The sequence below is a fragment of the Schistocerca piceifrons genome, chromosome X (genome assembly GCF_021461385.2).
Source record: "Schistocerca piceifrons isolate TAMUIC-IGC-003096 chromosome X, iqSchPice1.1, whole genome shotgun sequence".
Classification (NCBI taxonomy): domain Eukaryota; kingdom Metazoa; phylum Arthropoda; class Insecta; order Orthoptera; family Acrididae; genus Schistocerca; species Schistocerca piceifrons.
The window spans coordinates 785,578,816-785,601,611 of NC_060149.1; the positions used below are offsets into that span (position 1 = coordinate 785,578,816).

Here is a 22,796-nt window from a genome sequence, read left to right on the forward strand (position 1 = left end):
GAGAAGCACCATGCAGCTGAGAGGGTTTGCAGACAGAAGAAAAAGAGCACGAGAAAAAAATTGGAAGTAGTTAAACAGCTAGGAGATGGGAAGCAAATACATGAAATGTACCAAAGGATTAAAGAAGGAAAGCCTGGGTTTCAAGCCAGAACAAATATGTGTAGGAGAAAAGAAGGGGATTTGATAGGGAAGAGTAATAAAATACTTGAAAGATGGTCAGAATACTTCCAAGAGTAACTGAATCCAGAAGTAGAAAGATTTGAATGATAAGAACTGGTGGAAATAACTTATTACGGACCAGAGGTCTTAACACCAGAACCCACACTGGAGAAAGTGATACACGCTATTAAGATGTTAAAAAACAATAAGGCACCTGGAGCAGATCAGATCCAGGCAGAACTTCTCAAATATGGTGGGGATACACTGAGTTTATGTGATCGCTCTAAACTTGTTGACACCAGTGCCTACCAATTTAAATTGTATATTACAGCACTGAGGATGGTCACTAAGTGACCGAAAATAGATTTTGCGGTTAATAAAACAAAAAAATACGACCAATGCTGTCTCTCCTTCTAAGTATATCCATTATCTGGTCGTGGTGCACAGGACACTCCATGTAGTTGCCAATCAATTTTTTTTACACAATCCAATCTAACCACTGTCACAAATGATGATGGGAATCTAACCCACGACCCTGTGATCCAGAGGCAGCAACGCTAGCCACTAGACCACGAGCTGCGGACTTGACATTGAGGTGCAAGCTAGAATAGCAACAGGCAACAGATGGTACCTTGCTGCACTACCCATGCTTAGGAGCTCACTTCTATAACTAAAAACTAAAATCCTCATTTACAAAACAATTATAAGACCGGCTGTTATGTATGGTGCTGAGATGCTGACCATGACTACAAATAAGTAAAGGATCCTTAGCATTTAGGAGAGAAACGTTCTGCGTAACATATACTGCCCAATATATGATCAAGAATGTTGGCTCATCCGTACAAATGTAGAACTAGATAACATTTTGAAGAAACTGACAATGTCATCACCATTAAAATAAGAAGACTGCGGTGGGCACAACACACGGTCAGAATTGAGTAAGACAGAACATGTAAGAGGATTTTTGATGGCAAGGCTGGAGGCAGATGATGGAAGGGATGTCCCAGAAAGAGATGGGTGGATGGAATTGAAGAAAACATGAAAAAGCCAAGTGTCAGAGGATGGAGACACCAAGCAACGGACCGGATAGCATGGCAGGACATTGTGTTGCAGGCCAAGGCTCTTCAAGGGATGTGGAGCTGAGTAGTAAGTAAGTATACAAGTATTCCTCTACACACTAGTGGTTTTACAATGGGATCTTCCCATTTCCTGCCGAGTATAGACTGGGGTGTCTATGGATTCATTGTGGGGGGAACAGACAGACAGTCATGTGAAACACTTTTGAACACATTTTCTGAAATCTGTCTTGAGCAGCTAGTTCAGCAGCCCACACACAATGAAAACATCTTAGACCTTGTAGCCACAAATAGGCTAGACCTTGTTGACAATGTCAGTACAGAAACGGGGATTAGCGATCATGATGTTAGTACAGCAACTGTGATTACTAAAGTTAAAAAGTCAATCAAGAAGGGTAGCAGAGTGTTTCTACTAGATAGAGCAGATGAACAGTTATTAACATCTCACTTAGACAGTGAATTGGCAGCACTTAGTTCCAGTAAGATGGATGTAGCGAAATTATGGGCAAAGTTTAAGCAGATCGCAAGTCGTGGTCTGGAGGGTTATGTGCCTAGTAAGTGCATAAAGGATGGAAAACACCCACCATGGTTTAACAATGAAATTCAGTGGATGCTGAAGAAACAGAGGATGCACAAATGATGACAAGCAAAGGTTAGCAGAGATTCGTGCATCTGTGAAAAGATCTATGCGCGAAGCATAAAACAATACCACTGTCACACCTTAGCAAAAGAACTGGCAGAGAACCCGAGAAAATTCTGGTCATGTGTAAAATTGCTAAGCGGGCCTAAGGCTTATATTCAATCCCTTGTTGACCAGTCATGTGTGGCAGTTGAAGATAGCAAAATGAAAGCCAAAGTTTTAAATTTCACATACAAGAAATCATTCACGCAGGAGAACCATGCAAACATACTGCCATTTGACCATTGGACATGCTCCCATATGGACGACATACAAATAAGCACAGCTGGCATAGAGAAACAACTGAAAGCTTTGAAAACAAATAAATCACCACGTCCGGATGGAATCCCAATTCAATTTTACAAAGAGTACTCTATGGCATTGGCCTTTTACCTAGCTTGCATTTATCGTGAATCTCTCACCCCGCAAAAAGTCCCAACTGACTGGAAAAAAGTGCAGGTGACTCCAGTATATAAGAAACATAAAAGAATGGACCCGCAAAATTACAGGCCAATATTCCTAACTTCTATTTACTGCACAATCCTTGAACATATTCTCAGTTTGGATATAATAAACTTTCTTGAGACTAAGAAGCTTACATCCATGAATCAGCATGGTTTTAGAAAGCATTGCTCATGCAAAACTCAGCTTGCCCTTTTCTCACATGATATACTGAGAACTATGGGTGAAAGGAACCAGGCAGATTCCACGTTTCTAGATTTCCAGAAAGCATCTGACACAGTGGCCCATTGCAGGCTGTTAATGAAGGTATGAGCATATGGAGTAAGTTCACATACATGTGGGTGGCTCAAAGACTTCTTAAATAACAGAAACCAGTACCTTGTCCTCGGCAGCGAGTGTTCATCAGAGATAAGGGTATCGCCAGGAGTGCTCTAGGGAAGTGTCATAGGACCTCTGTTGTTCTCTATATACATAAATTATTTGGCAGACAGGGAGGGCAGCAATCTGCAGTTGTTTTCTGATGATACCGTGGTGCAGTATGGTGTTGAAGTTTAGAGACTGAAGGAAGATAAAAGACGACTTAGACAAAATTTGCAGTTGGTGTGATGAATGGCGGCTAGCCCTAAATGTGGAAAAATATAAGTTAATGCAAATGAGTAGGAAGAACAAGCCTGTAATATTTGAATATAGTATTACTAGTGTCCTGCTTGACACAGCCAAGTTGTTTAAATATCTGGGTGTAACGTTGCAAGTTATCTGAGGTGGAATGAGCATGTGAAAACTGTGGTAGGGAAGGCAAATGGTCGACTTCGGCTTATTGGGAGAATTTTAGGAAAGTGCTGTTCACCTGTAAAAGAGACCCTGTATAGGATGCTGGTGCAAACTATTCTTGAGTACTGCTAGAGTGTTTGGGATCCATACCAGGTTGGATTGAAGGAAGACATCAAAACAATTCAGAGTGTATAGGGGAAGACATTATCCAGCTGTGGATATCAAATAATTGGTTATGCTGATACCAAATAATAAGAGTCATAACAACACTGGCAATAAAGATTATTTGATAAAAATAATTTTGAGTGGCCGCTACTCTCTAATTGAACCCTTTTCATTTTTACCCCTCAAAGGACAATTACCCCCATGTTGTGAATACTGTGCCAAATACTTACCACCTATGAAGGTTATGTGGTAACCGTATCTCAAATTAATAAACATGGAAGGAAAGATGTTTTCTAACGTTATGGAGACTGTTTGTTCTACTGCCCACGTGACATTTCCAAAATCACCAGACCAATCTTACTGTACTGTTATGATGCAACGATACGTCACAAACAGCTAAATTAATTTAGTATACCGCAGAAGTAAAGTTTATGCTAAGAAAGCAATTTTCTAACTTGCATTGTCACATGCAACAAGTCTTGAATAATTGCCAACCAAATAGGAATATGTTTAGTGAAACCTTCAGTATACTGAAGTAGGAATTTTCATCACTGCATATTCATATTTCACAAGTGGTCGGAGTATGTTGGGAGCGATTTTTTGGTGCAGAAGTGATAACAGCTGTCAAAATGCAGATCCTGTTGTTGTTTGGTGAGCTCAATATAGTCAGAAATATGGGTGGAGCTGTCACTGAGGCTGAGGTCAACATCTGGGAAGGTGGCATGTCAGGCCGAGGAGGACCAAATGAAACAAATGGGACAGAAGGAGTTGAGGTTACAGAGAAATGACAAAAAGGTGTCTCAGTCCAGGGTCCAGATCATGAAAATATCATCAGTAGACCTGAACTGGACAAAAGATCTGGGGTTTTGGGAGGCTAAGAAAGTTTCCTCTAAATGGTCCACTAACAGGTCGGCACAGAAGGGTGCCATGTGGGTGCTTGCAGCAGTACTGTGGATTCGAGAAGGTAGTGCACGATAGTGGCGAGGCCACAGGAATGGGGGACATTAGCATACAGGGAGTTGGCATCAATATTGAGGAGTAGGGATCTAAATGGTAACAGAATGTGGATGGTTGAGAGTCTGCGAAGGAAGTGGAGGCTAGGCAGACACTTGGTCACAGTTGTTGGTTGACAAAAGAGGAGACACTTTCAATGAAAGGATGGTATATGGCAGCACCGACTCAAACGACATGCGACATACCACCCGTACATGGAATTTTTCAAATTGCTAGATTCCTTACACCTGCCATCTGAAGCTCCATCAAGTAAACCACTTGCTTTCATAGTCTTGTATTGTGTGGCTGATGTAACACTCTTTACAGACTATGCTGATTTTTTTCAGAGATTATCCTGCTCATGACAAGTATTTCCATCGCTTTTGGCCTTTCCTATTCTACTTTCTTCTCCAGGCTCTGTATTTCAGGTCAGCATTGTAGTTCAGTCTCTATTTATTTGTTCCTTTCTTTATTTGTTTATAACTATAACTGAATTATTTAAAAATATATTGCAACAATGGGAAACGAGCACCGAACCAGACTAAATTTTTTGAAAAATTTTGTTGTATTTGCTAATCTATTTATACTTGTCAGATAACTAGTCCCTTCCCTTTTCTGTAGCCCTAACGACATCATCATTAAAAAATGTGAAAATTCAATAATATAAACTGCAAAATACAGCTGAAAACTGGTCTCTGTAACTTCATAAAATATTGCTCCAGTTTCAAATATAGACTGGGCTTCAAGAGTTTCTTTCTTTTTTTACCACTGCATTACTAAGAAGTAGAACTTTTTTTTAGAAATAATATGATATCCTTTACCTGTACACGAAGTATTCTCAGCTGCACTATACTTTCATTATCTTCCTCCTTGCTCCTCTCAGTGGAAAGCTGCAGCCGTCCAACGAGGTTGATTTTCCCCCGTTTCTGAAGCTTTCCATTCTTCCTATAGGATAATAGCAGACGGCAAATGGGGTAAGTGTGTGTTTACTGTAAATGACAAGTAGTTTTGGTTTAAGAAAATAAATGACAACACAGCCTTCAAAATAACTTCGTTACAGTGACTTATCTGCAGAAACTGCACTACATTTTGCGAAGTTTCTTCAACAACATATACACTGCATTTTCATATTCTGCAACCCATTTTATTACAAGATGTACAACTTTGCTTCCGCCGTTTGCTGATAGGTGGCGACAACAGTAAGTAGCGGTCGAAAGAAACAGATTGCAGATGTCAGGCAGTTAGCTTGGACCTCGGTCAACATAACCTCATTCAAACATCAGTCAATTTGTGTATGCATCATAAAGTTGTTCTTGATCGAAAATGTCAGTTTATGAGCCTAATTCTTGTCACTTGTGGGAGGTGTTACTGTTTTGTTTCAATATGAAGAAAACCGTGGCTGAATCTCATCGAATGCTCTCAAGTACATATAGTAAGGATACCATTAGTGAAAGAACATGTCATGAGTGATTTCACTGCTTCAAGAACAGTGATTTTAACGTCTTAGACCGGCATAGTGGTGGAATAGAGATTGTTTTCGAAGATGCAGAATTGGAGACATTGCTGAGTGAAGACTCACGTTAAACTCGATACGAACTGGCACAATTAGTGGGAGTGACACAGCAAGCCATTTCAAAATGTCTCAAGGCTATGGGCATGATTCAGAAAGAAGGAACTTGGGTCCTGTGTGAGCTGAAACTAAGAAGACGTTGAATGGCGTGTCTGTGTTTGTGAACAGTTGCTTCAGAGGCAAAAACGGAAGGGATTTCTGGATCGCATTGTGACCGAGGACGAAAAATTGGTTCATTGATATAACCCTAAACACAAAAAATCATGGAGATATCCTGGTCATGCTTCCACATTGACGGCCAAACCAAATATTCATGGCTCCAAGATCATGCTCTGCATTTGGTGGGACCAGCTCGGCGTTGAATACTACGAGGTGTTAAAACCAAATGAAACCATCCCAGGTGCTCGTTACTGAATGCAATTAGCCCTAATGCGTTTGAGCAGAGCATTAAAAGACAATATAGCAAGAGGCACGATAAAGTCATTTTGCATCACAACAACGCTCGACCCCATGTTGCAAAAGAGGTGTAAAAATGTACTTGGAAATGTTAAAATGGGAAGTCCTATCCCACCCGCCGTATTCTCCAGACATTGTTCCCTCTGACTATCGCCTGTTTAGATCAATGGCGCATAGCCTGGCTGACCAACACTTCCGATCTCATGAAGAAGTCACAAATTAGATCGATTCATGGATTGCTTCAAAAGATGAATAATTTTTTAGATGCGGGATTCGTACATTGCCCGAAAGATGGGAGAAAGCATCGGCCAGCAATGGAAAACACTTTGAATGATACGTGTGTAACCAATTTGTTTCCTTAAAGCCTCAAATGTTGGCGAAAAAATGGTGGAAGCAAAGTTGTACACCTTTTAGTTCTTTTAGGTGATTGGACTCCTTGTTTCGCAGTCTCTCAAACCTTCCACTAACCACTCAATAATCGAGGAGAGAAGTTAATGCAGAACAAGACATTCACTCAGTTTTTCAGCCTGAAAACTTTCCTGAGAATGATACTCGACATTGATCGAGTCATGTGATAAGAATGAAACTAGGCACCACTGCATGAAATGGCAATTTTCTAATGGCCTACTTTCCCTGTATTTGAAATGCCAGATTTCCTGGTAAGAAAGGTATCTGCATACAATTGTTTCAGAGTTAGTTGCAAATGAGGTAGGATTATTATTTTTGTTAGTGAAACAAACATTAAGTAACCTCAACAAATACCTTATAAATTTAAATATATTCTTTCCACACACATTATTATGAAGTACAGAAAATTTACCCTATTAATTGTCTGAAATGGCAAATTAAACAGTATATACACTACTTGATGAAAAAAGTGAATACGTGGTCAGATGTCAACATAACTTCATAAATTATACACCGTCAGTGGAGTGGGTACATGAATGATTACTGTTGCCCTTCTCTCGGACAGAGAGAACAGTCACCAAAGTGCTTCAGATTGTTTGTGTTTAGCAGTATTACTGAGCCTAGTAGGATATATGAAGGGTACAAGCAGCGTGAGATGTCAAGGGACCGCCAAAGGACACAAGGATGCCACACACTCGGGCAAGACGACCTTATCGGCACCTGACAGTCTTTTGAAAGAGGCCTCGTTCTGGTTGCCCATTTGGTCAGCTAGTTGAATCGCGCAATATCCAGATTTGTGGGGCATTCAGATGTGACAGTGACCCGATCTCAGACTGTATGGGAATGTGAGGGGATGCATACTCGTCGTCAAGTTTCCTGTCTACCACTCCAGGGGAGGATTACCCTGTCGTGCAAGTACATCTTAGCCCCTTCACATCTGAGAACAACTAATGGAATCCCTGCAAATTTTTCCACCACCTCACAACACTGGTCTGAGACTAGTAGTAGCTGGACTAAGGAATTACCATCCCATGCACAGGCTGCCATTACAACCACAACACAAACGGTTGCATTCAGACAGAAGCCATGACTGGGAAGTACAGACAGCCGATGAATGGCGATGCATCGTGTTCGGTGATGAATTGCGCTTTTGCACTACCCAGATGACTGTTGTCAGCAGGTACGGCAGTGAGCTGGAGAGAGATCCCATAAGTCCTATGTTTTGGAGAGGATCGGCAGTGTTACTCCCCCTCTCACGGTGTGGGGAGCCATCAGGTACTGCTTCAGATCACGGACGGTAGTGATTTGGGGAATTCTGATGGCGGAATATTATGTCACAGGCGTCCTGCACCTGCAGGTGTTACCTCTCACTTGACAGTATTGCGATCCCAGTTTTTGAAACGACAATGCTCAACCATACACGACATCTGTCCACAAACTGTCTGTGTGATCTGAGTTACTTTCATAGCCAGCAAGATCTCCAGATCTGCCCGACAGAATGCGTGGTACTGACTAGAATGTGAACTTTGTCGCAGTGCCAGTATCTGAGATATTGACGATCAACTGCAACGGTTGTGGGCCAGCTTGCCTCAGTAAAGGATAAAATGGTTTTAGACATCCTCCCCGACTGAATCGATGCATCCAGCCAGGCCATAGGGAGTGCAATGTCATAATGGTAAGTAGGCTCATACTAATGATGGTAAATTTGACATTACTTACCCTCTCATATCGTGAAGTTTCATATCATTTCTTTCCTCTTTCTTTTCTACATCTACATTTATACTCCGCAAGCCACCCAACAGTGTGTGGCGGAGGGCACTTTACGTGCCACTGTCATTACCTTCCTTTTCTGTTCCAGTCGCGTATGGTTCGCGGGAAGAACGACTGCCGGAAAGCCTCCGTGCGCGCTCGAATCTCTCTAATTTTACATTCGTGATCTCCTCGGGAGGTATAAGTAGGGGGAAGCAATATATTCGATACCTCATCCAGAAATGCACCCTCTCGAAACCTGGCGAGCAAGCTACACCGCGATGCAGAGCGCCTCTCTTGCAGAGTCTGCTACTTGAGTTTGCTAAACATCTCCGTAACGCTATCATGGTTACCAAATAATCATTCCACTTCAAATCGTTCCACACGCATATTCCCAGATATTTTACAGAAGTAACTGCTACCAGTGTTTGTTCTGCTATCACGTAATCATACAATAAAGGATCCTTCTTTCTATGTATTCGCAATACATTACATTTGTCTATGTTAAGGGTCAGTTGCCACTCCCTGCACCAAGTGCCTATCCGCTGCAGATCTTCCTGCATTTCGCTACAATTTTCTAATGCTGCAACTTCTCTGTATACTACAGCATCATCGGCAAAAAGCCGCATGGAACTTCCGACACTATCTACTAGGTCATTTATATATATTGTGAAAAGTAATGGTCCCATAACACTCCCCTGTGGTACGCCAGAGGTTACTTTAACGTCTGTAGACGTCTCTCCATTGATAACAACATGCTGTGTTCTGTTTGCTAAAAATTCTTCAATCCAGAAACACAGCTGGTCTGATATTCCATAGGCTCTTACTTTGTTTATCAGGCAGCAGTGCGGAACTGTATCGAACGCCTTCCGGAAGTCAAGGAAAATAGCATCTACCTGGGAGCCTGTATCTAATATTTTCTGGGTCTCATGAACAAATAAAGCGAGTTGGGTCTCACACGATCGCTGTTTCCGGAATCCATGTTGATTCCTACAGAGTAGATTCTGGGTTTCCAAAAACGACATGATACTCGAGCAAAAAACATGTTCTAAAATTCTACAACAGACTGATGTCAGAGATACAGGTCTATAGTTTGGCGCATCTGCTCGACGACCCTTCTTGAAGACTGGGACTACCTGTGCTCTTTTCCAATCATTTGGAACCTTCCGTTCCTCTAGAGACTTGCGGTACACGGCTGTTAGAAGGGGGGCAAGTTCTTTCGCATACTCTGTGTAGAATCGAATTGGTATCCCATTCCTTGGACACTTATTTCGATGTCAGCCATTTTTTCGTTTGTGCGAGGATTTAGAGAAGGAACTGCAGTGCGGTCTTCCTCTGTGAAACAGCTTTGGAAAAAGGTGTTTAGTATTTCAGCTTTACGCATGTCATCCTCTGTTTCAATGCCATCATCATCCCAGAGTGTCTGGATATGCTGTTTCGAGCCACTTACTGATTTAACGTAAGACCAGAACTTCCTAGGATTTTCTGTCAAGTCAGTACATAGAATTTTACTTTCGAATTCACTGAACGCTTCATGCATAGCCCTCCTTACGCTACTTTGACATCGTCTAGCTTCTGTTTGTCTGACAGGTTTTGGCTGCGTTTAAACTTGCAGTGAAGCTCTCTTTGCTTTCGCAGTAGTTTCCTAACTTTGTTGTTGAACCACGGTGGGTTTTTTCCCATCCCTCACAGTTTTACTCGGCACGTACCTGTCTAAGACACATTTTACGATTGCCTTGAATTTTTTCCATAAACACTCAACATTGTCAGTGTCGGAACAGAAATTTTCGTTTTGATCTCTTAGGTAGTTTGAAATCTGCCTTCTATTACTCTTGCTAAACAGATAAACCTTCCTCCTTTTTTTATATTCCTATTAACTTCCATATTCAGAGATGCTGCAACGGCCTTATGATCACTGATTCCCTGTTCTGCACTTACAGAGTCGAAAAGTTCGGGTCTGTTTGTTATCAGTAGGTCTGCGGCTTCACTATTTTTTAGGCTGTGTATTAAAATAAAGTAAATCTACAAGAGTGAGAGAGAAGAGGCCAACATTTTGAACTCTCTTCACCATAAAAACTAACTTTTCTTAAAAATCTCTCAAAAGAAATTAATATATTCTCCATATCTGAAAATGATTCTTTGCAGGAATACTTATATTCACAAACCGTGCACATGTGCTAAACTATTTTTGCTTACTGCTATCCCGGTGCCACTCGATACTGTCTCATCTACCAATATGTAACTATTACTTCCGAATATCCTCATTCTGTGTGACTTTACCCTTTATTTTTGAGTAATAATTGGACATTATTGGGAAAAAATATGATACCATTGCAGTGACACTGTGGAAACTAGATGCCTAAAAAAAGGCAGCAGCAAATATGAATAGTACTGCTATCGGTTTGGGCAGAGTAATTTAACTTTCACCATCTGATTCCTCTTGCTATACATTTCATCTGCAGGTCTACCATGTGATGTGTTTGTAAATGATAAATGCACATCTGAATTAAGTTCTTCAGACAAAACCCACTAAATTCTGTATTTAACAATTTCCACAAGTTTTATTTATTTACTTTTTTCTAAAGTCTCACTTTTTTTACTTTCTTTTTTTTCCCTTTGAGATTTCTGAAATAGCAGGGTAAAGGTGAAGTCTGTGGTGTAAGGCTGTGACTAGACTCTATAGTCCAGTCAACGAAGACCAAAAAAGGTTGATTAGGGGAAAATTTGTGTACTCACAATTTTTTGTACAGTGGTAGGATGACGTGCCTGAAACAACCTACTAAAAATCCTACCATTAGGGTGCAAGCATGGGGTTAGGGTCATTTAAAGGTCACTTTTTAACATTTTTCTTGAATAATTGGAAACCACGCATTCTAGAGGAAAGGACTTCTAGTACAATATTAAAGTACATTAAATTTCCCACAGAAAGTTCCTAGTCATTTTTTCTCTAGGACTAATAGTTCTGCGTTGCTGGGGATGAAAAAGTATCACAAATTATTGAACAGTGTTTCAGAGACATAAAATTAATGGTTACTGTTAAATGAAGTGGATTAAGAACAGATATTAAATGTGTGAACCACATTCAAATGCAGTAGAGTTGTATTAAGGGATAAATTGTGTTCTCGGAGTGTGACAGGCTGGAGAGGGTGGGAGGAGGGGAGCAATTGTAGACGTGTGAGGGATAGTGTGTCACTGGACTGTGATCATGCACTTCCCTCCTCCATGAGTCTACAAGCTGAAAAGTGAACAGACGAGTCCTTACTATGTACCCCACAATTCCACAAGAACCAACTAAAGGCTATTTCAGAAAGTTATATAGACCCTTCTGCAGTTTGGTTGATGAATCACTGGCAATGCAATGCACAGATATGCCTGGGAAGTGTGTGTGTTTTCCACAAAGTGCATTATCACTACATGGAATACAGATATGAGACAACAACAACAACAACAACCATAATAATAATAATAATAATAATAATAATAATAATAATAATAATAATAAAGCAACTAATACATATGGACAGACTAAGTAAATCTCTGCACACTCTTATATGCTGCCAGAGGGGAGGTCGATTCTTCGGTCATCCTGTATGGCAGTTTTAGTGTTGTTCTGGGAAAGGTTACTCACCAGAAACAATGCTCGCTTTCCAGTTTACAGACTATACCACCCCAGCACTTCTGGTTCAGTCATTGTATGCATGGAGACAACAAAAATTTCATTTAGCTGCTGTTTATATAGCAGAGTTATTTTCAGTTTATTGAGTACTTATTTGCATTTGTTAAGTAAGCTTTTATGTAAACAACCAAACAATGGAAAATGCAGGCATTTGCATTGTGCATGTCTGCCACTTGATGTCTTCTGTATGTGGTGAGCAACAATCTATCCTGTCAGAATATTCACATAGACAATGGCTAAGAAATTTTTAATTTGTACACGTGATGTTGTCAGTGACCTACAAAGTGTTTGTAGCACAGGGATTGGACTGGTAAATGTGGCACCATGCTTCTATCACTGGCAACATATTGTAAAGCCATGTAACCACATTGTAGGCAGTTGGTGATGAATTAATAAATGAAGAGAAAGTTACTGCACTTATTACATTATTAATTGTTTTACTGTTAGACTGCATAAATATTTTCCATTCAGGAATCGCTGGCACTTGCAGAGTGGATTGCACTGAGTGAAGCCACTTATCACATATCCACCGTATATCTTGCAATGAGGGTGTGAGTATGTATGATGTACTGCAACTAATCACAAGTCTAAAACAGTAATCTGCTGTAATGTAGTTTGACTTATGCCAAAATATTTGAAGTTCCATAACAATCTAACTGACTTACTTCTGTTACAGAGGGAACTAATTGAAGCCTCTGGGCTGCTTCTGATGTTGGGAGAGCTAAACTGGGGTGAAGTATTTGACACAGCTCATGTTGTGGAAAGTATTAAAGACATTGATAGTGGAGACAATGGAACTGACATTACTGAATACATACTGACAGCATTTTAAACATGGGGTGTGCTCTTCACTGTGGTAGACAGTTGATAGCTTCAACTGCAGAGTTTTTTTTTTTTTTTTTTTTTTTACATAATAAACCACTTAACAACTGAAAATAAGTACTCACGTAACAACTGAAAATAAGTACTCACTTAATAAACTAAAAATAACCCCACTATATAAACACAAGCTCAGAAATTTTTTGTACACTCATAAAAGATAACTAGACTGAAAACATTGGGAAGGTATAGTCAGTCTGTAAACTATAAAGTGAGCAGTGATCAAGGTGGTGGAATTCGCCTCTCCTGGAAGAACACTGCAACTGCCGTCCAGGTCTATTAAGAATCAATTTCGGCTGGGCAGCATAGACCAATGTGCAGAGATTTATGTAGATTCTGTCCACATGTGTTTCTTGCAAACAACCCCCCCCCCACATGTGTGCAGTGATTCATAACGCTTGCTGCAAAAAGGTCAGCATAACTTTGTGAAAAAAGTAAGTTTTACGATTTTGACTATGAAATTCCTGGAAACTAATTTATAGAACACACCAAAGATGTGTAGTAACTATCTGAGAATATGGCTGCCATCAGCAGGCCTACTGTGTGCACACAGCCGTGCATCAGTGAAAGAGATACAATTTTTAGAAGGGTATACATAGTCCTCCAGGCCCACATTTGTAAAATGTGTTCAAGACGTGCAAACTACTTTTACTGTAGATGACCTGTTCAAAAAATTCCAGATCATTGTCCACAAAATTTTTCTACGCTTACCTTTTACTTATTGAGCATGGTCCTCCTTTGAAATACTCTCCTCCGCAGTTGATACACCGCTCCCAATGTCATTTCCACTTCCAGAAGCAGTCTTGATATGCCTCTTGCTGGAGTGTGCGCAAAGTGCCAGCTGTGAATTTTCTTTTATCTTGTCTATCATTGCAAAATCTTCTTCCTTTCAATGGGATTTTCAATTTTGAAAATAAAAAAATAAAATAAAATAAAAAAACTCCGCAGGGGCCAGGTCTGGAGAGTACGGAGAATGAGGCACCACAGTGATTTCATTTTTTGTGGAAGTATCATCGATTAATAGTTTGTTCCTGTGGCACTAACACTTCAAAGACAAAGAAAACTATCAGCATGGCTTTGACATTTGACCTGACTTTTTTTTTGGTCTTTGAGAACCTTTCCACACACATTGTGAAGATTGAATCATGCTCTCAACAGGGGAGGGGGGAGCGGGGAGGGGGATGAGAGGGGGATGTCTCATTCTAAACAGATGGCATGTCCATTAGTCTTCTGGAGGAGAGGGGGGAGGAGAAGAGAGGGGGGAGAAGAGAGGGGAGGGGGTAGGGGAGAGGGTGAGGGGGAGCAGCGGGCGAGGGGGGAGGCGGGACTTGCGGGCGAGGGGGGAGGCGGGAGCAGCGGGGGTGGGGGAGGGAGCAGCGGGGGTGGGGTGGGGGGAGCAGCGAGGGGGGGGAGCAGCGAGGGGGGGAGCAGCGAGGGGGGGAGCAGCGAGGGGGGGAGCAGGGGGGGGGGGAGCAGCGGGGGTGGGGGAGGGGAGCAGCGGGGGTGGGGTGGGGGGAGCAGCGAGGGGGGGGGGAGCAGCGAGGGGGGGAGCAGCGAGGGGGGGGGGGAGCAGCGAGGGGGGGGGGAGCAGCGAGGGGGGGGGGAGCAGCGAGGGGGGGGGAGCAGCGAGGGGGGGGGAGCAGCGAGGGGGGGGGAGCAGCGAGGGGGGGGGGGGGAGCAGCGAGGGGGGGGGGGGGGAGCAGCGAGGGGGGGGGGGAGCAGCGAGGGGGGGAGCAGCGAGGGGGGGGAGCAGCGAGGGGGGGGGGAGCAGCGAGGGGGGGGGAGCAGCGAGGGGGGGGGGAGCAGCGAGGGGGGGGGAGCAGCGAGGGGGGGGGGAGCAGCGAGGGGGGGGGGAGCAGCGAGGGGGGGGGCAGCGAGGGGGGGCAGCGACGGGGGGGGGGCAGCGACGGGGGGGGAGAGCAGCGGGGGGGAGGAGCAGCGAGGTGGGGGGGAGAGCAGCGAGGTGGGGGGGAGAGCAGCGAGGTGGGGGGGAGAGCAGCGAGGTGGGGGGGAGAGCAGCGAGGTGGGGGGGAGAGCAGCGAGGTGGGGGGGGAGAGCAGCGAGGTGGGGGGGAGAGCAGCGAGGGGGGGGGGGGAAAGCAGCGAGGGGGGGGGAGAGCAGCGAGGGGGGGAAAGCAGCGAGGGGGGGGGAGAGCAGCGAGGGGGGGGGGGGAGAGCGAGGGGGGGGGGAGAGCGGCGAGGGGGGGGAGCGGCGAGGGGGGGGAGCGGCGAGGGGGGGGAGCGGCGAGGGGGGGGGAGCGGCGAGGGGGGGGGAGAGCAGCGAGGGGGGGGGAGAGCAGCGAGGGGGGGGAGAGCAGCGAGGGGGGGGGAGAGCAGCGAGGGGGGGGGAGAGCAGCGAGGGGGGGGCAGCGAGGGGGGGCAGCGAGGGGGGGCAGCGGGGGGGGGCAGCGAGGGGGGGCAGCGGGGGGGGGGGGCAGCGGGGGGGGGTAGCACCGAGGGGGTGGGTAGCAGCGAGGGGGTGGGTAGCAGCGAGGGGGTGGGTAGCAGCGAGGGGGGGGGGGCGTAGCAGCGAGGGGGGGGGAGTAGCGAGGGGGGGGAGTAGCGAGGGGGGGGGTAGCAGCGAGGGGGGGGGAGTAGCGAGGGGGGGTAGCAGCGAGGGGGGGGGGGGGAGTAGCGAGGGGGGGTAGCAGCGAGGGGGGGGAGTAGCGAGGGGGGGGGAGTAGCGAGGGGGGGGAGTAGCGAGGGGGGGGGGGAGTAGCGAGGGGGGGAGTAGCGAGGGGGGGGAGTAGCGAGGGGGGGAGTAGCGAGGGGGGGGAGTAGCGAGGGGGGGGGGAGTAGCGAGGGGGGGGGGAGTAGCGAGGGGGGGGGGAGTAGCGAGGGGGGGGTAGCAGCGAGGGGGGGGGTAGCAGCGAGGGGGGGGGGAGTAGCAGCGAGGGGGGGGGGGGAGTAGCGAGGGGGGGGGGGGGAGCGAGTGGGGGGGGGAGCGAGTGAGGGGGGGGGAGCGAGTGGGGGGGGGGGAGCGAGTGGGGGGGGAGCGAGTGGGGGGGGAGCGAGTGGGGGGGGGAGCGAGTGGGGGGGGGAGCGAGTGGGGGGGAGCGAGTGGGGGGGGGGGAGCGAGTGGGGGGGGGGGGGAGTGGGTGGGGGGAGCGAGTGGGGGGTGGGGAGCGAGTGGGGGGTGGGGAGCGAGTGGGGGGTGGGGAGCGAGTGGGGGGTGGGGAGCGAGTGGGGGGTGGGGAGCGAGTGGGGGGTGGGGAGCGAGTGGGGGGTGGGGAGCGAGTGGGGGGTGGGGAGCGAGTGGGGGGTGGGGAGCGAGTGGGGGGTGGGGAGCGAGTGGGGGGTGGGGAGCGAGTGGGGGGTGGGGAGCGAGTGGGGGGTGGGGAGCGAGTGGGGGGTGGGGAGCGAGTGGGGGGTGGGGAGCGAGTGGGGGGTGGGGAGCGAGTGGGGGGTGGGGAGCGAGTGGGGGGTGGGGAGCGAGTGGGGGGTGGGGAGCGAGTGGGGGGTGGGGAGCGAGTGGGGGGTGGGGAGCGAGTGGGGGGTGGGGAGCGAGTGGGGGGGAGCGAGTGGGGGGGAGCGAGTGGGGGGGGGAGCGAGTGGGGTGGGGCGAGTGGGGGGGGGGAGCGAGTGGGGGGGGCGAGTGGGGGGGGGCGAAGGGGTGAGCGCGGGGGGGGGGGAGCGGGAGGGGGGGTGCGCGGGTGACGGGGTGGGGGTGCGAGGGGGGAGAGGGGGGAGCGAGGGGGGAGAGGGGGGAGCGAGGGGGGAGAGGGGGGAGCGAGGGGGGAGAGGGGGGAGCGAGGGGGGGGAGAGGGGGGAGCGAGGGGGGGGAGAGGGGGGAGCGAGGGGGGGGAGAGGGGGGAGCGAGGGGGGGGAGAGGGGGGAGCGAGGGGGGAGAGGGGGGAGCGAGGGGGGAGAGGGGGGAGCGAGGGGGGAGCGAGGGGGGAGAGGGGGGAGCGAGGGGGGAGAGGGGGGAGCGAGGGGGGAGAGGGGGGGAGCGAGGGGGGAGAGGGGGGGAGCGAGGGAGGAGAGGGGGGAGCGAGGGAGGAGAGGGGGGAGCGAGGGAGGAGAGGGGGGAGCGAGGGAGGAGAGGGGGGAGCGAGGGAGGAGAGGGGGGAGCGAGGGAGGAGAGGGGGGAGCGAGGGAGGAGAGGGGGGAGCGAGGGAGGAGAGGGGGGAGCGAGGGAGGAGAGGGGGGAGCGAGGGAGGAGAGGGGGGAGCGAGGGAGGAGAGGGGGGAGCGAGGGAGGAGAGGGGGGAGCGAGGGAGGAGAGGGGGGAGCGAGGGAGGAGAGGGGGGAGCGAGGGAGGAGAGGGGGGAGCGAGGGAGGAGAGGGGGGAGCGAGGGAGGAGAGGGGGGAGCGAGGGAGGAGAGGGGGGAGCGAGGGAGGAGAGGGGGGAGCGAGGGAGGAGAGGGGGGAGCGAGGGAGGAGAGGGGGGAGCGAGGGAGGAGAGGGGGGAGCGAGGGAGGAGAGGGGGGAGCGAGGGAGGAGAGGGGGGAGCGAGGGAGGAGAGGGGGGGAGCGGTGAGAGAAACAGGGTGGTAGCCAGATGGAGGGCTTCATGCCAGCCTCTGGATAATGTGCCATCTGCCCACATGCGATTGTATGTCTGAAGGAGAAAGTGCTTGCCCACCAAAGAAAGCTGCTGCAACATCTGAATGTGAACATTGTCTGGCCCTGAGGTGGAAGTTCAGGATGAAGTGAGTGTGCAATCTAGCTCCCTCATAGTAAAGACGGCACTGTAGCATTCACGATTCAGAGAGGAAAGGGTATTACCTGAGCCACCTCCACTCGTTTCCAATGGAGAAAGACAAGATGACAGTGGTAAGAGCTCAAAACTCCCGCAAAATGGTGGCCCATGGTGTTGGAGATAGCCATAGGGTTCACGATAACATCGTCTGCTACTTCAGGCCATTAATTGGGGAATGCATCTTGGTCCCAGAGAGCCGTCGCAGGTTGGTCCACACAACAGAGGAACGGGTGGAACTGCTAAAAGAACTAGTGAATGAAATCCAACTAGCTTTTTTGCTATTCCTAAGAATGTAACAACACTTTGAATGCACCTGTTTAAAGTGAATGCAGTTTGTTATTGTACAATGACGCGAAGTGCGTAGCAGCATGCCTCAGTCCAGGAGGGGGCAAACATAGGCATCACCTGTTGTAACTTGGTGTACAGAACACATCAGCAGGACTTACGTTAGTCTGCACTGTTCTTGAGGAGCAACCTGTATATATCCCTTTCTGTAAACACATCAGGATGAGTCCCTGCTAGCTCTTGTGTAACTCAGTTACAAAAAAATGTACAGATGAGATCTGCTCCCCAGAATGGTCATAATGTGTAAGAATAAAACGTGTCTTATTACCATACAAGAGACAGAAATCAGCAAGAGAGACCTATAGTTACGAACACTTGTACTATCCTTTTTTTAAACAAGAATACCTGTGCCTTTTTCAAAAACTTAACACACTTCTTTGCTCCAGAAATCAAAGGTAGACTGCTGCTAGAAAGGGAATACTTTATTTTGTGTATTCTATACAGAATCTAAGAAGTATATCTTGTGTCTTTATTCTATACTCTGATTAAAATTACTTTGAGACTGATGTTTCAGCGACTCAAGCACAGTGACTCAAGCAGTTGGAATGAACCAAGGGCACAACGTCTGATGGTTTCAGACCCAATCACTCGGGCATATTGCGTTTTGCCCCATCCTGGATTTTTGAGGTGGTGGTAATGCCTTTTTAAAAGAAACATTTTTCTAACATTCTTCTTCTGCCTGTTGTGAGGGTCTGTTATCCTTTTCAAAATTAGGTTCTGCAACCAGCATTATTTCAATGGCAGGAAGGGTTGGTTATTGGACAAGTAGTACAAGCTTGCAGCTGCATTTAAAGGTGCAGGTTGATGTGCTCTGCTCAGCTGTCAAAGTCTGTGTGCCAGCACTAGCATTCTGTAGAGGCTGCTTCAATGCTGAGGCAAACAATTTTAGCAATGTGAGAGGCTCTATGACTTTAAATGCCTTCTTTGTGTCAGAGTACAACATGTGTTGGGTGACTTTAATTTCCTCTACATATACTCTACATTAAAACAACTGGTACAGTGGCAAATGAAATCTTTGGCGAGGAAACCAGCAAGCTTGTGAATAAAGCGAAGAGGTATAAATTGAGGCAGATATGAGAAAAACACTTAAGCACACTAGATTGCATCTCCAAACAAAGCTGATGATGCTCATGGCTACAGATCCACCGAAGTCTCTGTTCTCAGTCCTAGGATTGTGTTTCAACCCTAGGATGGTAATCACAAACTCTTAATTCTGACGTGGCAAAGAATCTCATGTATACCTGGCATGGCAACTCATAACAATATGGATATTCTGCAGGGATACATATCTCTTCTCCATTTAGCTGAATGACAGCTTTCAGCAAGAACTGTGGACATTGTCAAATGCCGGCAGGCAACTAAACTTGACAACCCATAATCCGCTGCAGTTGCACTGAAGGCAATTTGGAGTCCATGTTCAAACATAGAGTGGTTGTTTTCACAATATAATGAAAGTACTAAGAGACCAGCAGTGCAATTCCTCAGAAGGGAACTTAGAACTAAAGACAATTATTTCTTATGAAAAAGTGCCCATGGTGTACAGTTAAGTAATAATTTTTATTTGAGGAAATCAATTTGTTTAATATAAATGTTTACCTTTCTGTATTGTAACGTACATAATTGTGATGTTTCATGTCTAATAAATACAATATAATTGAGAGGCATATTTTGATTCTCAAGAAAGTACTGTATGTATGTATGTATGTATGTATTAAATCGGGGACCTAGAAATTACGGGGAGGCTCCGTCCTGCCATAGCCCTCAGTGGTTCACAACCCCACAACAGGTGACAGCAGTCCACCCACCCCAACGCTGCCCCACACCAAACCCAGGGTTATTGTGCAGTTGGCCCCTAGTGGACACTTCCCCCCTCCCCCTCCCCCAGGGTCGTCTCATACCAGACAAGTGAAACTCCAATGTTTGCGTGGTAGAATAATTACAGTGTCCGCGTGCATGGAAACGGTATTTGCGCAGCAATCGCCAACACAGTGTAACTGAGGTGGAAAAAGGGGAACCAGGCCGTGTTCACAGAGGTAAATGGAAAACCACCTTAAAAACCATCCACAGGCTGGCTGACACACCGAACCTTGACACTAATCTGCCAGGCGGATTAATGCCGGAGACCGGCACTTCTTCCCGCTCGGGAAGCAGTGCATTAGACCGTGCGGCTAGCCGGGCGGGCTAGTTTATAGTTAATTAGAAGTGTACCACTGTTATCATCGGCAGGCGCTATCTCAGGCATAAAGCTGCTCTCGTAGTGCACAAATGAAGTATGTTGCTGTGGTCCGACCCTCCCATAGACTATGGTACACCCAGACACACTGCAGCTTTCACGTTTGCCTTGCTTACTGCATTGTGTCTGTAAGTGATATGTCCATAGTTATTTTTGCATATCTTATCCATTTTGAAGACGACTTGGAAAGTGTGAAATATGTGGTTATAATATCATCTCCAATTTTTTACGCGCTTCTATTTGCAACGTATAAAAACATCTTACCTCATTTTTAAAATTATGTTACTTACAGAAATAAGCACTACACATAAACTTAGCCAGAAAAGTTAGATGACTAAATGCAATACTCACACCAGAGCAAATTCTTGATTAACCCAGAACATGGTGTTTTCCTCAAAGTCCTTTGGTGACTGCACTTCTGGTTCGTATGACAGAACTTGCCTTCTAAGCTTTGGGAATGCGACAAGAGACTGAAATAAGTGATAATTATCAATTATTAATTTGGCACAGGACAGAAAAAGAGTAAAACAAGATGCCATGGCACCTAAATATACATTAACATTCCCTGTAAGTAAGGAACTACTGAAATGAAACTATCTTTACTAGTACTTGGTTTCACCGATTTACTTTTCAATAAGTCTCACACAAACTTTGGTAACAGTGTGGCAACAAGAAACACAGGAAAGCAAAATTTGAATGTAAAACACAAGAAAGCCTTGGAGAGGGAAAAGATGGCAATGTGAATGCATTAACAATACTGAAAATAACTGTAGGAGTGCTTCATTTTATCAGTGACAAAGTAATGTTTTTCTTTATTCGCAGCAGTGGAAAGTGTACTGTATTTGTATCTGGCACTTGTCACCAAATAGTATTTTTGTGTTGATGTAAAACTTCAAGTGAATTTCTGGCCTTTTTGTTCAAAATTCGGCTTTTTAATTTCAAAAATCGCAAGAAAATAAAAAAGAACACTATACAAAATATCATTGCTCATTACAAATTGAAAAAGAAAATTACATTTTCAGTTATGCTCCACCATGACATTTGTGTGCTGCCTCAAACTGACCTCTCCCCACAATAGTGACAGTGATGGTATAGGAAAAGACAAATGTTCATTATATAGATAAGGTATTGAGCAGATGATGCCCACAAGATATTGCTTAATTAGGTCTGGTACGAATAATTTTGAGTGCTCAGACAAAAAGACACACAACCACATCCTTCTCATCCTCTCCTACCTGAAGCCAAATTTTACAAAAGTTTGGGTGTTTTCTAATTCCACTGCAATAAAGTGCAGCATTTTCTTATTAGTAAGGATGATAACATCACAATGAATAATCATTTTCACTACAAGGTTTGCATTTCAGAGTACCTAATGAATTTCAGAGTGTCAACAATACCACTCAACTTTTCTAGATAATGGACAGTGATGCTTTGTCACCTGTGCCCCATGCTCTCTTTTATGTCAAAAGCACATGCTGACATGCTTTTAGTATTATTTTTGTATTTTTACCACTTCTTAAGAGACAAACTAACTACATTTAGTAAGAAAATGACAGAAAAAGGTGCAAATCCCCAAGAAAAGCTAATCCAACGTCAATAGAGAATTTTTTTTAAACCTCGTTGAGGAACAAGAGTGGCAGGATGTTTATAATGCCAATAAACACAGATGACAAATATAATGCTTTCCTTGAGACATTTCTCATGCTCTTTGAGAGTTGCTTTCCATTAGAATGTTCTAAACAAGGTACTAGCAGTAAAGGCAGTCTGGGTGGCTGACTAGTGGGATAAGGATATCATGTTGAACAATGTGGGAATTATATCAAAATGTTAGATGTGGTCACAGTGAAGCTACAGCAACCCATTACAAACAGTATTGTAAGGGGCTTAAAATGTTATTAGAAAGGGAAAGAGCATGTGATATCCAAATACAATAGCTAATTCATAGTATAAAATTAAAACCATATAGTCAGTTGTGAAGAAAGTGTCTAGTTAGCAGCACAAGGCCGATGATATGAAGCCACTTCACAGTAAAAATATTTCTGTTACTGATAAGTCAGATATCTGTACAGTATTTAACAATCATTTTCTGAGCATCGCTGGCGAATTAAATAAAAACTTAGTTTCTACAGGGAATCATATAACACTCCTGAAATATGCCTTTCAGACATTGATGTCTGAAATACTCTTCTGTGATACCGACAAGATGGAGAGTGAGTCAATAATTAAATTACTGAAGATTAAGAACTCTCGCAGATATCATGGAATGCCTAGTAGAATATTGAAGTAATGTGCTGTACATATTAGCCCTGTACTTAGCCATATTTGTAATTTTTCCTCTAAGAATGGTCAGTTTCCTGAATGATTTAAGTACTTAGTAGTAAAGCCACTTTATAAAAAGGGAGAAAGGGATAATGTAGACAATTTTAGATCTATTTCTATGCCATCAGTGTTTGCTAAAGTTATTGAAAAGGCTGTA

General features: G+C 45.7%; 1 protein-coding gene across 3 annotated transcripts in view; it reads right to left on the reverse strand.

Annotated features, from left to right (window-relative positions):
• LOC124721148 (cullin-5) overlaps positions 1–22,796 on the reverse strand; it is a 237,388-nt gene that overhangs the window by 19,823 nt on the left and 194,769 nt on the right. For all 3 annotated transcript variants that reach the window (XR_007006279.1, XM_047245967.1, XM_047245966.1), the window contains exons 14-15: positions 20,672–20,790; positions 5,127–5,250 (exon numbers count right to left, since the gene is read on the reverse strand). Coding sequence is in view for 2 of the 3 variants with exons in the window: in XM_047245967.1 (XP_047101923.1) it covers positions 5,127–5,250; positions 20,672–20,790 (243 nt within the window). In the remaining variant the exon portion in view is untranslated. The remainder of the gene's footprint in view (positions 1–5,126; positions 5,251–20,671; positions 20,791–22,796) is intronic.